At 38.8% G+C, this 17,629-nt stretch overlaps 1 protein-coding gene across 3 annotated transcripts in view; it reads left to right on the forward strand.

Annotated features, from left to right (window-relative positions):
• CAMSAP1 (calmodulin regulated spectrin associated protein 1) overlaps positions 1-17,283 on the forward strand; it is a 43,997-nt gene extending 26,714 nt beyond the window's left edge. For all 3 annotated transcript variants that reach the window (XM_032767490.2, XM_032767491.2, XM_032767492.2), the window contains 9 exons: positions 1,389-1,480; positions 2,521-2,605; positions 3,013-5,449; positions 8,129-8,265; positions 8,376-8,584; positions 8,664-8,766; positions 9,096-9,211; positions 10,029-10,147; positions 15,091-17,283. In XM_032767490.2, coding sequence (XP_032623381.1) covers positions 1,389-1,480; positions 2,521-2,605; positions 3,013-5,449; positions 8,129-8,265; positions 8,376-8,584; positions 8,664-8,766; positions 9,096-9,211; positions 10,029-10,147; positions 15,091-15,393 — 3,601 coding nt within the window. In that variant the 3' untranslated portion in view covers positions 15,394-17,283. The remainder of the gene's footprint in view (positions 1-1,388; positions 1,481-2,520; positions 2,606-3,012; positions 5,450-8,128; positions 8,266-8,375; positions 8,585-8,663; positions 8,767-9,095; positions 9,212-10,028; positions 10,148-15,090) is intronic.
• Positions 17,284-17,629: the final 346 nt, after the last annotated feature.

Here is a 17,629-nt window from a genome sequence, read left to right on the forward strand (position 1 = left end):
TCTCTAATGCAGCCATGGATGTTCTGAATATTCCTATAAATGTCCAGTCCTTTTATGAATTCTATTAAGGTTTTGGCCTCAATAATGTCTTGTGGCAATGAATCCCACAGATCAATTGTTGCGTAAGTTTTTCCTTTTCAGTTTTAAAGTTGCAGCCTTTCAAATTTCATCAACATCTCTCTTTTCATATATTATGAAAAGGGGTAAATAGGATCACCCAGTTTCTTCTCTTTATTTTATACATTATGACGCCCCCCTTTTGTTTATTTTCCCTAAACTAAATGGTCCCCATCTTTTCTCTTTGTATGGACACTTCCGTTTCTTGCTTCTAATAAATTTTATTACTATCTCTGAACCTTGTTTATTACTACTATATCTCTTTCCAGGGAATATGAAAGGTGGGGACATACCAGTGGCATATTTTCAGTATTACTTTCCATCGTAATCTTTATGCTGCCTAATATTTTCATTTTCACAACTGCTGCATGTGAAGCAAGGGGATTCGTTAAACTGTCCACAGTGACAAGCAGGTCTTTCTCCTGAGTTGTTAGTTAGTTTAGAACCCACTAAATTTATGAAAAGTTCAAATTATTATGATTATGATTATTTATTTTATTATTTTAGAGAGAAATATCCATTAAGAAGTTGAGGTAGCAGAGCTGTGGATGGTAGCACTTTAGGAGCCAGTCTGTTAGTTGATTTTGTCTTTTGAAGTAACAACCACAAAAATCTGCTACAGCATGGCATTTTGGTTTTGCCTTGTAACCCTGTAGCTTTCGTGACTACATGTATTTTTTTTTCACATATTCGTGACAATATATTTAACTTTGGCACAGATCATATTGCAAATGGTTTCTTCAGTTTAATAGCCTATTCTGGATATGTAAAATCTCTTAACTGATTTTTGGTTGAAACTCCCTGGGTTTCTTTTCTAATATTCTCTTTCAGATTTAATCATAAGATTAAACTAAAATCTTAACTCTAGGTTACTTTTGAAGAGGTGTGTTGAGTAACTTTATATTCTTAATCTTCCCTCAGTCCTCTTTTTCTATTAGTTATACATGTATTTGTCTCCAGTGTACTGTTAAATAAAGTAAATAAATAAGTTTCATATTAAGATCACTGCATATAGATAAGTAGTACATGTCAATTTGATTTCCAGTAGTAGACTGAAATGTATAATACTGTAACTGAAATATTGATTTTAATTTTCCATATTTGCTTAGAATAATTTTTACCAGTTCTTTTATTTAGTGATACGTTTTTGCTTGGCAAGAATGGTAGGGTATCGGCTATCAGGTAACTTTCCAAGTATGTCACTTTTCTTCTACCTCTCTAGAAAAGTATTTCTTATGATAGTGATTAAGTTGTTTTTGTTTTTTCCTTAGTGGCAAAGGAAGCCCTGCCTTTAGCCCATCCCATCCATTACTGCCTTTGAGACAGAAGCAACAGAAATCATTGCAAGGGGAGGATAGCTCCGGTAAGCCTTCCATCTCAAACCTGTATGACAATGTACAGTGAGCCAAGTAGCCAAGGGAAGTGTTTACCTGGAGGAACTTATATAGCATATTTACAGATAGGATGTCAATGTAAGCATTATTACATTCTGAATGAGTTCTCAAACATGATGATATTGATTATTTAGGTAATGCAGAAATCTCCATTTTGGCTGTGGATTTAACTTTAAACATTCTAAATCAGAGGAACTTTAAAGATTTAAACTACTCACTTGTAAGCAAATTCAGGGGGGAGATAAGTTGCATTTGTTACTATATGTGGTTCATAAGTGAACAATCTAAAATTGAATTAAGCAACAGTCAGTCAGTATGCAGTCACTTAAGTATTTATTGTGGTTAAAGATTACTGCAGAATTTAATATTGGCAATATACATTTCTTGATATTAAAGGGATTTTTAAGATGTCTTCAAGAAAGATATTGTAAGAGTGCAAAGTATTATCAATATCATTCATTTCAAAAGGGAGTGTGCTCCTGAATTAAATCTACAAGAAATGAACACAAACAATTTGCGTTTCTTGGCACAAAAAGAAAGCAGCAACTTATCAGGGGTGTGGAGAACTTTGACGAAAGTGTTAGGAAGTAAGATACTCAATAAAAACAAATCTACTCAAAGTTCCAATGTGTTTTGCATTTCTGTGTATTGAGAATTATTTTAAAAATTGGCTTTATGAAAAGATCAAGTTCAAGTTTAGCATTTATAATTAAAGCAAATGCTAAATTACTTGTTTTATAATCTTTGATATTAAAGATTTCTTTATACTTGTATTGTCTACAGTCATCCTAAAACACATACATTTGTTGCAGGTTAGCTTTTACTTTTCATATCTATTTTAAATATTGAATTTGCCTTTATTTCTTTTTTCCTGCTTTAGTGTACTAAGGTTTACCTGTTTTATGTTGCCATCTCTTGGTGATGTAGTTTATTGTATTTAATGTTTTAAAACGATGATTTAAAAACGCCATTTCCAAAGCTTTCAGTAAACATTTAAAAAATATTATAGGTCATCGACATCGTTCTAATTCTTTGACACGAGTTGATGGGCAGCCACGAGGTTCAGTTCTTGCATGGCCAGAGAAAAAACCCAGGTAATTGCTCTGTTTGATGTAAGAACTTCCTTTGTTCAGAAGCCGGGGGTTAGATTATATGGCAAATTGACTGCAGTAGTCTGTAGTCTGAATTGTTTGGAGCCCGGCATATGTAGGATATTTAACTTTCTTTAAACACATTGGCCTACATGTTCAGAGGTGATTTGGGTGTCTTGATCCTTGGTGACAATTTGAGATGCCTTAAAGGGATGTGATTTTTTTCATAAAGTGGCAAACACTGCCCAGCCTCTCAAGGTCAAGGCAACTCAAATTGCCACCTGGTATCACTAGTCACTCTTGATATAGACCATTCTTCTCAAAATAGAGCACAGATTTTATATGTTGTAAAAAATCTGCAGTGACTACTTTCGCATCTGTAGATTCTTTAATGGCTCTGTCTCTTCTAGGCCTCTGTCTCAGCCAACACCATTTGCTCTTCATCATGCCACAAGTAGCGATGTGGACCCTGGATCTGGTGACAGCATTAGCCTGGCTAGATCAATCAGTAAAGACAGCCTAGCTTCAAATATTGTCAATCTAACTCCAAAACACCAGTCTCATCCTTCATCAATTAAAACGAATGGAAAAAGTTTACTGAACAATGTTGAAATTGAGGATGAAGATGAAGAACTTGTTGCAATAATCAGATCTGATGAAATACCAGACCGGGCTGACCTTGAACTGGAGTGTGTGTCATCCAGGGCGCCTAGCCTAGTTGCAACCACATGGTCTTCAAAAACACAAAGTGAGGCCATGGAAAGCAAACCAGGTAGTTTTTACTTAGAACCTTTAATGCCTGCAGTCCTAAAGCTAGCAAAGGAAAAACAAATGATCAATAAAGAGGATGAGTGTGGTGAGGGGAAACAAAGGGGCTTCATAACAAAAAGGCTAAATGAGGGGCACCTCCCTATGGTCCGTAAAAAAGCAAATAGCAGTCATGGTGATCATGATATCAATAGGACTTTTACACCAATTTCTAGTTCTGATTTCACCGCAATTGCAGATCCTTGTATTGCAGATTCAATGACACTCTCTGAGGCAGGATTAGAAGTTCCTAGTCCGTTAGCTAGTAGCAGTTTAGATCCTTCATCTCAGGAGCAATCCAGTGGAGGATTCTTCCTTCATACTGCCAAAGTTGATGACGATGTAACAAGCAAAGTCAGTGTCAGCTATGTGAAAAGTACTAACTCACATGTTCCCAGTAGCACATGGACTATGGTGAGACAAGATTCTGAGTCAGATCTCGATGCAGAGGGGGCTGAACAAGATTTGGTGGTGGTAGATGACCATCCAGTAGTCACTAAATACATAGGTGAAGAGGAATCAGCAAAGTTACAAGAGGATATGAAGGTAAAGGAACACGAAGATAAGGATGATGCCAGTGGACGTTCAAGTCCATGTCTGAGTACAATTTCTCAAGTTAGCAGTGTGTCCATGACTAGTGGGAGTGTCAGAATGACTAACTTCGCAGAACGGAAGCTCCAAAGACTTAATAGCTATGAAACAAAGTCCAGTACAAGTAGTTCCCAAAAGACCACACCAGATGGGTCAGAGAGCTGCCCAGCACCGTTAACAACTTGGAAACAAAAGCGAGAGCAAAGCCCCACCAGACAAAATAAAGATAATGTCAATCTTTTGGCTTCTGAACTGGTACAGCTCCACATGCAGTTGGAGGAGAAGCGAAGAGCAATAGAAGCTCAAAAGAAAAAAATGGAGGCTCTGTCTGCTCGGCAGCGACTAAAGCTGGGTAAGGCAGCTTTTTTGCATGTTGTTAAAAAAGGGAAAGCTGTGGATGTTCTACAGCCACTTAAACCAGAACGCTTTGCAAAAGAATACTCTCGGAACAGTGGTGAGGATTTAGATGAAGTTTCTTTGAGGTCAAAGTCAGAGGAATTTCTAGTAAGAGAGGAAGAGAGAGAAGAAATGCTTTATGATGCACAGGAAGTAACAAAAGTGAAAATGCAAGAAAACATAGCTTTTGTTGAGCTACACAAACCAAAAGAATCTGCTGCTATGCATGAAATAGAAAAAAGCAAGATTATTTCTGCTGCTCTTCTAGAAGATAATGGTTCTGAAGTGGTGGATATCAATGAATGTGATCTTTCCATTGAAAAACTAAATGAAACAATCAGTACACTTCAGCAGGCTATCTTAAAGATTTCTCACCAGCAAGAACTTCTTATGAAATCTCCAACGGTACCATCACCAAGTACAAGAAATAACTCACAGGACCAAAAGGTAAAACCATCAATTCATTTTGTTGAACCCCTCTCTCCAACTGGAATGAGCAATCTTCGTAAACCACCTCGACTTAGTCAAGGGCGGAGTCCTCGCTCTGGAAAACCAATTGAACTGAAAGTCGCTAAAGACAGACATCAAAACTCAACACGTATTAAAACCCCAACACAAAATGTAGAAACCTTACCACATTTAAGACCATTTCCTTCTAATAATTCATTCAGGACACCAACAGAAACTGGTTTTGAAAATAGTCCAGATCATGGAAGTGGCTCTCAAGATAAGTTTTTCTTTGATAGCGGTAGACGCCATGATGAGAGTAATCAACGGGCATGTGTTCTTTCTACTTCCAAAGATGCAAATATTATCTCTGAAATGAGCAAAGATGTGAATAGCAGCTTAAAGGAAGGATTAAATTCTTCCGATGGCTCAGGAAAAGAAAACGTCCTAGTGGATGAACCACTGAGAAGCAAGGTTAATCTCATAGAAGTAGACCTGTCTGACTTAAAAGCCCCGGATGAAGAAGGAGCAATTGAAAGCCAGGATAGCTCTACAGACATAATTAATGAAGGTGATCAGAAGTCTGGGCTAGGGTTTTTCTTCAAGGTAAGCACAGGACGCTTTCAGTTTCATATATATATGAAGCATCATTAGACATTTGTTTAATATTAGAATCTAGTGTGTACGTCCTCAAACTCCTTTGGCCCAACTCACTACAGTGTGGATGCACGTTAATGATAAAATTTGAATCTGAAAAGAGTTCTTTGTAGAGGAGAGAGTTCTTTAAACTTATGGGTGAAATCCTGGCCTAATTGAAATCAATGGCAAAGCTCCTATTGATTTCTGTGGCACCAGGAATTCACCCCATATGTTTTTACTAATATGTTCAAAGGGATTTATTCTCTGTATTCAGAAGATAAATGCAGTGGAAAGAATACTTACATTGCTTGTATTACATATACATTTTATGAAACTTACTATTGCTCATTTACTATCCTGCTCCCAAAAGTTGGGATAGGAAAAAAAGATTGGCTGGAATACACATTTCACTTTCACTTTGTAGTCATTAGATGGATTTTCATCATGTGATGTATAAAGCTGGATATAATTTCAACAATCTGTTAACTTCTTCATGACTAGATTCCATGCTATTGGAGGCATATTAAACCATCATTTACTTCTGGTGGTTCAGTTTCCAGACATCATCTGATACTCTTCAATCTATATAACTTGAGACATGGTGGTAAAAATAATGGAAACAATAATTCAATATTTTAAAAGCCTGTTAAAGGTCTATACCTTCCAGATACATAAACTACATTCTGTTATTTTAAGGTTTGTTGTGGGATACGTGAAACTGTCTGAGGTGAATAATTAAAAATAACAGTTTTTGTTAATTTAAACATCCTGCCAAAGAAATAATTGGGTTCCCCATGAGATGATTTAAGACCAGTCTGTCACCACCATTTTGTCTTGCATTCTGGGAACTCTAAGAAGCCTCTTCAAGGTTGCAGAAATACTTCATCTGCAATTTTTGAGTTGTTCGACTCTCCATTTGGTGTTCTGAGATAACTGTAGCTTGAAATATTTACCTGACACCAGGAAGTTGCAAACATATGAAAGATGGATGTGGTGGTTGGTAGTTCCTGACAGATATAAATGCATGCACTGGTGAAAAATTTGTGACATGTGCCCAGCTGCTGGAAGATGAGAATTTTGATATCATCTGACAAACTTCTTGTATCTACCTCCTATTTCCAGTGGGTTGAGGAGGAGAGGGAGTTCTACATCTTTTTCTTTTTCAAATGTGTGCACAAATTCTGTCTTGTGTATTGAAATAGTTTCTCTGCGGCTCATCTGAGCTGGACAGGGTATAGAATTTTTTACGTAACTGGTCGTAAAAATTTCAGCAAAGCATTTTTTGATCAAAATTAGCCTATTCATCAAAATTAAAGCATTTAGCAGGACCACATCAATTTTGACAGAACCGTACCTCCAAGGCAGGTTTTAAAACCTGACAGGTTTCCTGTTAGCTTACCTGCCCAACATATCAGCAGCCCTCATGATGGGCTGGATTTTCAGGCTCCCAGCTCCCTGGCAGCCTAAACTTCTATTCTCCTGACTCAACAGCTGCCTCAGCTCCCAGGGCTTCCATGACCTTAGGGCAGCCCACCACATGGGCTGCCTCAGAGTTGGGGCTGTCAGGCTCCGCAGCACCCAGTAGAGGTGTGCAGAGTATGGTAATTTTGTTTTATGAAGAATTTAAAAATGTCCAGGTTTTTCTCCAGATCGTTGCAAAACCATATCTTGAAATCCTGTGCTAAAGGAAATTACTGTTTTCCAGCCAGCTCTAATTATCTGTATTGTGGTAATGCGTAGGAGCCTAGGTCCCGGACCAGGGGCCTGTTGTGTAAGGCACTGTATAAACATATAACAGAAAGATGGTTCTGGCTCCAAGTAATGTACTAACAGGCCTTCTTTGTTTCATCACTTGCTCTAGAATGCGTAAGGGGAAGTTGTTATAGCTGAAGTATATTAATGCTATGATATTTATAGAAGCACTATATATTTTTCAAATGTAATATTCTTTGCAGCTGTTAAAATTTAAAGAAGCTACTAGGATATTGTATGTGCTTGCGTTTCTGTATAGTATTAATAATAGTGAGTATCACAAGCATGGCAACTTCACAATGTCTTTAAATTCTAGTTAAATTAGTTTGAAAGAGAAGCTGGTTAAACTTTAGTGAATTTGATCTTTGCCTTGGTATAGTATAGTTTGGTGGTGGTTCACTCCAGTAAATACATTTGTATAATAGAATTACTGATACAGGATGTCTTGGTCAGTGTGAGAATTACACTGCACAGTGTAGTTTGCAGTTTAAGATATGTTCCTGCATTTTTGTTTGTTTGATAATGAAATTATAGTGGACTATGATTGAGGCTGACTTTTCCCATGAGATCTCCATGAACACTAGATGTGTATTTTCACAAGATTTTCTTATTGAGCAAAAATGCTAAAAACTACTTATGTAGTGTACAACTCCTTAACTTATTATATTGTGAAGTCTGGAAAAGTGTAGACTTCACAAGATATTTGGAAACTATTTTACACCTGTAAAGTAGATGATTGGAATGTAGTTTATACATTCCTCAAGGTACTCTCAGAATAGAAATGAGCTTTGTGAAGTTTTCACTTTTGACCTAGAGTATTTGTTAATGTCCAGTTTAATCTCCCTTCTCCCATCTCCAAAGCTCTGTATCTTATGTGGAAATTCAATTCTGCAGGATGAACAGAAAGCAGAAGATGAACTAGCAAAAAAGCGCGCAGCATTCCTTTTAAAACAGCAGCGGAAAGCTGAAGAGGCTCGGATCCGAAAACAGCAGCTTGAGGCAGAAGTTGAACAAAAGAGAGATGAAGCCCGGTAATTGTAACATTTACACTGCACTGTGGAAAGGAATAATTTTACAACCTATCCTTTTCCTTGAGAAAATGGGAAGTTACTAGATTCTGAAAACCATGTTTGCTTTTCAGTCGCAAAGCTGAAGAGGACCGAATACGAAAAGAGGAAGAGAAGGCCCGAAGAGAACTCATCAAACAAGAATACTTGAGGAAAAAACAGCAGCAAATTTTGGAAGAGCAAGGACTTGGAAAACCCAAATCAAAACCCAAAAAACCTAGGCCAAAGTCTGTCCATCGAGAAGAGTCATACAGTGATTCAGGAACAAAATGTTCTTCCACACGTAAGTATTTTTCATTCCCACTTGAGTCTGCAATCTCTTTTAGCAAAATAATAATTCATGTCGTCTTTCTTTCCTATAGCTGATAATCTAAGTAGTGCTCAGTCTGGTTCCAGCCTGTCTTTGGCCTCAGCGGCAACTACTGAACCTGAAAGCATACACTCTGGTGGCACTCCTTCCCAACGGTAAAGACAATTAAAAATAAATCTTATATTATGAAATAGGACTGGGTTTAAATGTTGATGATATAATAATAATTCTTAATTTATTTTATAAAGTTATTAGGCAAAATGGCATATGGATGGGGTTCTTCATCTGTTCTATTTGGATCTATAATACACATTACCTTGTATTCATCTTTTAAAAATAGATGATAGAAACTTACCGTCTTTTGGGAGGGACAGTTATGCTGGAGGAGAATTGCTTTTCTCATTAAGAGAAAATGGTCTGTTGAATGTGAAATAATTTATTTAACAAAAAACTCAAACTGGTGATCCCTGCTTTGCTCCAACAGAGTAGAGTCAATGGAATCCTTACCAATATTGAGCAGGAATCCAAGCAGAAACACAGAAAGAGATTGGGAAAATGCATCAACAGCATCTTCAATTGCTTCAGTGGCAGAGTACACAGGTAAATGTTTCCATTTTAGCTTAATCATTTCTAACTAACAATTATTAAATAATAAATGTTATGATGTGATGAGTTCCTGTTTTTGGAAGCTCAGGTGTGTCAGACTGCTTGAATGTTTCAAAAGTGCCAGTGATCTAATTTAAATAGTGAATATTAGATATAGAAAATGCTTCAGATGATTCATTTTAAATGAATTACTTTTTGCTATAATCAGTGCAAAATCCTTCAATATATGGAGTTGCTGCAATAGGTAGGTAAAGTCAATGTTGTTGTGATAAGTTTGGGAGAAATTTTTTGTTAATTTGTTCCATAAACACAATGCTTATAGTCTTGGTGGCTACTTGTGAGCTTCCTAGTTGTTAGCTGCTGAGCCAGAATGTTAGTTGCCTGAAGTAGTTGCTGAGGGAATGGGAAAAGGATTTAAAGTAGAAAATGGTTGCTTGGAAAGAGAGGGTTCCCCAGGAGCCTAAAATTCCCACTCGAACTTTGCCAGCTTCTAGTACAGATTCAGGTGCATATGTAGGAATGAGGAACCCCTCCGGGTTTATGCACTGGATGTATGACTGTTGAGCCCTTCAGTACATACAAAACAAACTTTTATTTAAAGTCACTTTTCACTTAGATTTTTTTAAATACCTGATGCTTCCTTAATGAAGTGATATTTTGCATCATAAAAATGTAAGCCATTGGTCCCATCAATTTGAAACTGCGGCTCTTAGCTTTACATATTTATTTAATAGAATTAAAATTTAAGAACTGTTTTTAAATTTACTTTGTTACAATATTTAGTTAATAACTTGTTTCATAACTTTCTTAGGTCCAAAATTATTTAAAGAACCCAGCAGCAAGTCAAACAAACCAATTATTCACAACGCTATATCCCATTGCTGTCTTGCTGGAAAAGTGAATGAGCCACATAAGAATTCAATATTAGAGGCAAGTAGTTATTTATTAAAACTGCAGTGTTATGAATGCACCTGCAGTAAACTATCACCTGTAATGCTTATTTCATAATTTCGTTAATAGCATGTTATCTTGAATGCTCTTCCCATAACATGCCTATGAAGTCAAGCATGTTGTTTTCATTAACACAGCAGATGGTTGTTTTCTCCTTCCTTCCTTATTCCTCCCTTCCCCAAATCTGCGTTTGGAAGAATTTTCTACATGATCCTATTTAAACTATTAGAAAAATTGAAAATTAAGTTCAGTTTTATTTGTTAAAATGTGGATGCTTCCATTGGCAACAAGTGTGTTGTGAGTAAAACATTCATTTCCTTGCAGAAGGTCAGTGATACAAAGTTAGGCAGAAGGAGATTTTAAACAAAGAAAAATGAACTTTAGTGTTTAAATACTACAGTGATAATATTAAAGAAAAACTTAAGCTTAGTAGATTTGAAGGATGAGGCAAAAAGATAACCATTAAAAATCTTGAGGCAATTTCTTTTTATCATTAAGAAAAAAGACTTTGCCTCGGTTTGTGGAAATGTGTCCGAAAATACTGTTATGAGCTTGGTTCGCTTGCATCAGAAAGGAATCTCCTTTGTGATTGCTGATATTTCGCAACTAAACTAACTTTTATTTCAGAAATACGTACAGTGTCTTACACCATCACAAACAGTGGGTTGTAAAAATTAAAAACAATTTTTTTTCTGTGAAGCAAGTCAATATAAATGCCCAAAGATTACATTTCCAGAAGTCCTGATGTGATGTAAATATGAGAATTATATCATCTGGTTGATGGGTCTTGCCCACATGCTCAGGGTCTAACTGATTGACATTTTAGGGTTTGGGAAAGAATTTTCCCCCAAGTCAGATTGGCAGAGACCCTGCGTGTTTTTTTTTTTTTTTCCCAACATCCTCTGCAACATGGGGCACAAGTCATTTGCAGGTTTAAACTAATATAACTGGCAGATTCTCTGTAACTTGAAGTCTTTAAATTATGATCTGAGGATTTCAGTAACTCAGCCAGGGGTTATGGGTCTATTGCAGGAATGGATAGGTGAAGTTCTGTCACCTGCAATATGCAGGAGGTCAGACTAGATGGTCCCTTGTGACCTTGAATTCTGGGAGTTCAGTAATCCCTCCCCCACTCCACAATTTAGAGCCAGACTAATTTAAAGGGGTTAAAGAAAAATCCACGTATTCATTCAAAAGAAAAATACATGCACTCTTTTTTATACTGTAAAATTCTTTCTGTGATATTGAGTTGCAGAGCAAGATATAATAATGGAGACGGTGCAAGAACAGGAAACAAACCAGTGTTTTCTGAATTATTACTCTTCCTCCAAGTCTCTTTACAGTAAAATAATTCAGACAGTATTTTGAGATCTTTAATTTCTTCAGTGTTCCTGTTTTGGTTTGCATCATCACTTTCTTTGGCTGACACGACTTTCACAGGAGTTGCTTGTCCATCTCCCTGAAATACCCAGTACAACTAAAAATAATCCTAAACGACCTTCTGTAGGGTATGCTCAGGTATTTAAACAGCTGTGTTCACAAAGGTAATCTATAATTTTGCTTTTTATATGGGGCTTGTGGCTCTTGTGATGGAAAATGATTGGTCACGTTGTGCTCCTAACGAGCCTTATTATTATTTATTATTTAAAAAATCACTTTTTGTTCTCTTTCCATATTAAACTGGCAACTGCATTCTCCAAGGTAAAAGCTTCACGCTCCTCTATGGGTTAGTCACCAGGAGGTGCTCATAACGCAAGAGAATGTCAGGTTTTTATCCCTGTAGCCCAGCATCAGCAGCATTTCAGAAGTAGTATGCCAAGTCGTCTTCTATGCACTTTAATTTAAGGTTTTGTGTGCCGGTAATACATTTTAATATATATTATATAGCTAAACTAGTGTTGTATTGTAAAATAAACAAGGTTTTCAAAATGTTTAAGAAGCTTCATTTAAAATTAAAATGTTGCTCTTACACCGCTGGCCTGCTCAGCCCGATGCTGGGCTGGGGTTCTGTTCACCTAGGCTGGCAGGGGGCTGAGCGGGGCCTGCTGCTGGGACCCCGGCTGGCAAGGGTCTGGCAGCCAGAACCCCAGACCGGCAGCTGGCTGTGCGAGGAAGGAGGGAGAAAACTTGTTCACCTTAGCCTCTAATGATAGAACAAGAAGCAATGGGCTTAAACTGCAGCAAGGGAGATTTAGGCTGGACATTAGGAAAAAGTTCCTAACTGTCAGGGTAGTTAAACACTGGAATAAATTGCCTAGGGAGGTTGTGGAATCTCCATCTCTGGAGATATTTAAGAGTAGGTTAGATAAATGTCTTTAGGGATGGTCTAGAGACAGTATTTGATCCTGCCCACGAGGTCAGGGACTGGACTCAATGACTTCTCAAGGTCCTTCCAGTCAGAGTCTGAGTCGATAAGGCCGGCGGACGGACCTAGCCAGCTAGTGGGATGAGCGGCACAGCCCATGCTGCCTTCAAGGAGTTTCTATCCTCTGGCTTCTGCAACCGGATACGCGCTGCGGACTCGCTCAGCCGGCTGCGGTCTGGGGTCCCGGCCTGTCGCACATTACAGTGGTACCTACCTTTCTCCCTGTTCTGGCCCATTCTGTTCCTCCACTGCACTGAGCTGAGTGGAGTGACTGTGCACATGGGCTGGGGTGAAAGGTCTCGCCAAGAGCTAGAATGACGGGGGGGGGGGTGGGGGAGGGACGGACGTGTAAGGTTGTGGCAGGAAGGTTTGTGTGTGGGGCACTTACCTGGGCACTCCCATTTGTGTGAGGGTGCACGTGGGAATGCGTGTGTTTGTGGGTGTGTGTGTGTGTGGTGTGTGGTGTGTGTGCAGGAGCTCCCGTTTGGTGCTCAGGTGGGATTGGGTATGTGCGGGGTACAAGAGTCAGGGCAGAGGCTGGGGCATGTGATGGGGTGCAGGTGTAGGACGGGGAGGGGGGGCTGGGTATGCGTGGGGTGCCAGTCAGGGCTGGGGTCATGGGGGGGTGAGGGAGTCAAGCAGAGGTGGGTATGTATGAGGGGGGGTAACAGGGCTCAGGGCAGGGCCCTGCCCTCATCACTCATTCCTACTTCCTACCAGACCCCTGAGACCTCCCATGCCTATCCATCGCTCCCCGCCCCGACAGGCCCCAGAAACTCCCGACCCATACAACCCCTCCTGCTCCCTGCCTGCCCCCCCCTCTCCACACCCCTGACGCCCGCAAGAACTCCTGATCATCCAACCTCCCCAGCTCCTTGTCCTCAGACCACCCCTTCCAGAGACTCCCCCTCCCCGACCCTCCTTGTCCCCTGACTGCCCTGACCCTATTTTCCCCCCACTCCACCCGGACAGACCTCAGGACTCTCATGCCCCATCCACCCCTGCCCTGACTGCCCCCTCCAGAGAGCCCCCCCCCACTCCTAACCACCCCGCCCGGGATCCTACCCCCTGTCCAACCCACCCTGCTCCCTGTCCCCTGACTGCTCCCACTCCTTACCCAACCCCCCTAGCCCCGGACCCCTTACCATGAAGCTCCTAGCAGCACGTTCTGCTCTGTGCAGAGCAAGATGCACTGCCCCATGGGAACAGGCAGCCCCGCCCCTCAGAGTGCTGCACGTGTAGTGGCATGGCTCCGGGGAGGGGAAAGCGTGTCTGCCTCCCCACGGAGCCAAACACTGCCCCACAGGAGTGCGCAGTCCCGCCTCCTCAGGGCAGGGCTCCAGGGGAGAGGGGAAGGCAGGGGAGGGGCCGGCGGCTTGTCGCACCCTGTGTGCACGCCTATGCTTCTGCCTCCTCCACTTCTCCAGCCCCCTCCCCCCCCGGAGGGGCAGAAAAGCAGGCCGGGCTGGGCAGGGCAGGGCAGGGCAGGATTTTAAATGGCATGCTGCATGCCATTAAAAATCGTCTCGCGTGCCATCTTTGGCACATGTGCCATAGGTTGCTGACCCCTGCTGTAGCTAATGTAATTATTGTATCCAATCACTGTGTCTTAAGCAAAATACCACGGGTTGGCAACCTTTCCGAAGTGGTTTGCCGAGTCTTCATTCATTCACTCTGATTTAAGGTTTCACATGCCAGTAATACGTTTTAATGTTCTTAAAAGGTCTTTTTCTACAAGTCTATAATATATAACTAAACTATTGTTGTATGTAAAGTAAACCAGGTTTTTAAAATGTTTAAGAACCTTCATTTAAAATTGAATAAAATGCAGAGCCCTCCCCGGACCAGTGACCAGGACCCAGGCAGTATGAGTGCCACTGAAATTCAGCTCGCGTGCCGCCTTCGGCACCCATGCCATAGGTTGCCTAGCCCTGCAATATACTATCATTGCAGTGTATAGTTTCTATGCTGATTAATGTCAAATACGGAAGAAATTCAGTTAATTAGATCGCTGTTTGTATATTGAATGGTACTGTTTTTTCCCTTTTTGTCCTTCTGAAAAAAAATCCTATTACACAGAAGTTTATTCTAAACTTAATATTGTCAAATTTAAAAATAAAATAAGCAGAAGCATAGTGAAAATTGTTGACAAGAAAGTGTTCTGTCCCCAATTTGATGAGGTTTTTGCATCTCATTGCTTTTAGCTTGGAGATTCCTCTTTTAATAGTTGAGTTCTTTCTGGGTCATGAATTCTCCTTGTCTCCAATATTACATTATATTGATACGTGGCAGATCAGCATCTCCTGTGCTCTGTATTACTGTTATATCTGGAAAACCCAGCTTCCAGTGTCAGAGGTCATTGGGGGGGGCAGGGGTGGAGGGGGGACAAACAGCAGAAAACACTATTTTAAATGTTTAACATTCAAGAATTCCAAATTAAGCAACTTTTAGTCTTCATACTTTAATTTACTGAGTACTCAGTATTGTTTGTTAGTCTTCTTTATGAACAGTCCTAAGCATTTTTTTTTTTTTTTTTTTTTTTTTTTTTTAAATACAGGAACTAGAGAAGTGTGATGCCAACCACTACATTATTTTGTTCCGTGATGCTGGCTGCCAGTTTAGAGCACTTTACTGCTACTACCCTGACACTGAAGAAATCTACAAGCTGACTGGAACAGGGCCAAAGAGCATCAACAAGAAAATGATTGACAAGCTTTATAAGTATAGCTCAGACAGAAAACAGTTTAACGTAATTCCAGCCAAAACCATGTCTGTCAGCGTGGATGCTCTTACTATTCATAACTATTTGTGGCAAGCCAAGCGACCTGCAGTGCCAAAGAAGACTCAGACTCGTAAATGACACTGAATTTTTGGGGGAGAAGATTGCTGAATGGGATTACGTTGAAAGAAGAAATGGTTATCATTTTCCTCCAGTTGGGTATGAAATGTGCAGAACCATACATATTTTTTAAGAGGCTTCTAAACAAAAGCCATGGATGCAAGTAAATAAGAATGAAGGAACATTGCCAGTGTTTTTTTATGAATGATAAATCTGCTGTTACGCCCAATGCTAACTACTGAGGCTTTCAAATGAGAGACTGCATGTAGCAAGATCTTTAATCAGTGGATTTCCTTTTACTTGAAGCTCTTTGTATGTACAAATTGGAAATAATTTAGTTTGTTTTTCTCTCCACCTCATTTCCTCTTTTTTCCCCATCACTCTTAAAGTTGGCAAGCTCTGAACTTCAGTAGAAGAATTGAGAACAGATCTTGGGAAGTGAGTTTTTTTTTTTGTTGTTGTTTTTGTTTTTTAATGTTCCTTAGGGAAAATCATTCTGTGAGAATCTTTTTGAGGAATTGTATAGTATATCAGATTGTTGTACTGTATCTGCTGCCAACGTTAAGTTCAGTGCTCAGATTTCTGAAAAAGCCCCAGCCCATGCTGCTCAGAACAAAGTTTACGTACAGTATCTGTTCACTATAAGCACTGAAAGATTGCAAAGTCTGTCTTTTTTTAAAAATAACGTTTGCAAATTTAAAGATGACTATTTCTGGAACACAATCATGAAGAAGCATACAGGTGCTAATAGCTGGAATATGCCTGACTGAAACTTGAGGCAAGCTGAATGGAGCACAGTTATCATTATTTCAGTTTCAGGTAGTGTCCTAAAGATTTGTTTGCTTTAATAAAGACAGATTCTGGTAGATGTAGAACATTTCCACTGAGCACGTTACTCCTGTATGATGGTGCACTTAAAGATCACAAATTTTAATGTTTTTATTATGTCATGAAATGTAATTCTACTTTCTTTGTCCTGTCTTTATTCTGAATGAGCAGCATGCTCTAAAATGAAGAGTGTGTACATTTTTTTTTTTTTTAATTTGGGGTGATATATATTAATATATATTGGTTTGTTTTCTCATTTAAAAGCAATTTTTGAACAGAAATTTGCATTTGTTTCAAAAGCCCAAAGAAGTCAAATGGCTTTGATTTCTTTTCATGTTGAAATATTAAATCTTGAGTTATGACCTTAAAAATCTTTGGTGTTCAGCGGATCAAATTTTTGTTTTGGGGGCAACAGGACATATTTGCAGTTTTATTTGTTAAAGCTCTTGTTTCCCTTTTATATCCATGCTTTAAAGCAACTAGAGTGCTGTAGCTACAACATAACTTATCCATTAGCATGTTCCTACTACATCATACTTTGACACTACTACCTGAGGATTTTGTAGGTTTATAACTTTGGTTTGCACATGTTTACTTTTATTCAAAGTGTTACTTGAATATATGTCTTTTAGTGCAGAGGGCGCCATTTGAATCGTAGATATAAAACTGAAGCTCTAAAATACGATACAGTGTAATTATTAAATAAACTTTACAAATAATGAGTTATAAACTGAGTCTTGTACATAAGGGGGAAAATAGGGTACGTGATAAAATGCTAGTTAGAGCAAAGTGAAGGTCTTCCATTGCAGTCTTTTCAGTCCCCCCTCCCCCCCACCAATACTTTTTAAATAGACTGCTACAACTTTGTAAATTTTGTTAGATAGCTGGTTGCGTGTAAATAACTAAAGGCTTTATGATTTCTAAAGTGCTAAGTATTAAACACTATTATATCAGTAATTTTTCGGTTACCATGCTTTTCATGCTTGTGCTTTATTTCTCACTGTTTGATATTATATACCATATTTATTTTATGAAGCACTGAAATGTAATAAAAATCATTAACTGATTTCTTTTTTTATTTCATGTGTACCTTTTGTTGCAACATCCTGTCAAAGAACTAATCATAAGCTTTACAGATGTGCTATTCTATGTTTACATATAGATGAAGATTCTTATAAAGCAGAAGTTGCTATAGGTATTGACATAGTATCATCCTCTTGACCTTTTTCTAAACAGTAACATTTGGCCAAAATCATATAGGGGCTTCCAGCAAAGCATAGAACAGTTTTTAAAAATATTTATGCTCATATGTTTCATTCAAAGTACTTTGTAAATTAGTTTAAGTATTTTATCACCAGTTTACATATAGAAAAACTAAGACACAGAATCTGAAGTTACACAGTGAGTCAGTGACAAAGCTAGAAATGAA

The sequence above is a fragment of the Chelonoidis abingdonii genome, chromosome 24, assembly GCF_003597395.2.
Source record: "Chelonoidis abingdonii isolate Lonesome George chromosome 24, CheloAbing_2.0, whole genome shotgun sequence".
NCBI lineage: Eukaryota > Metazoa > Chordata > Testudines > Testudinidae > Chelonoidis > Chelonoidis abingdonii.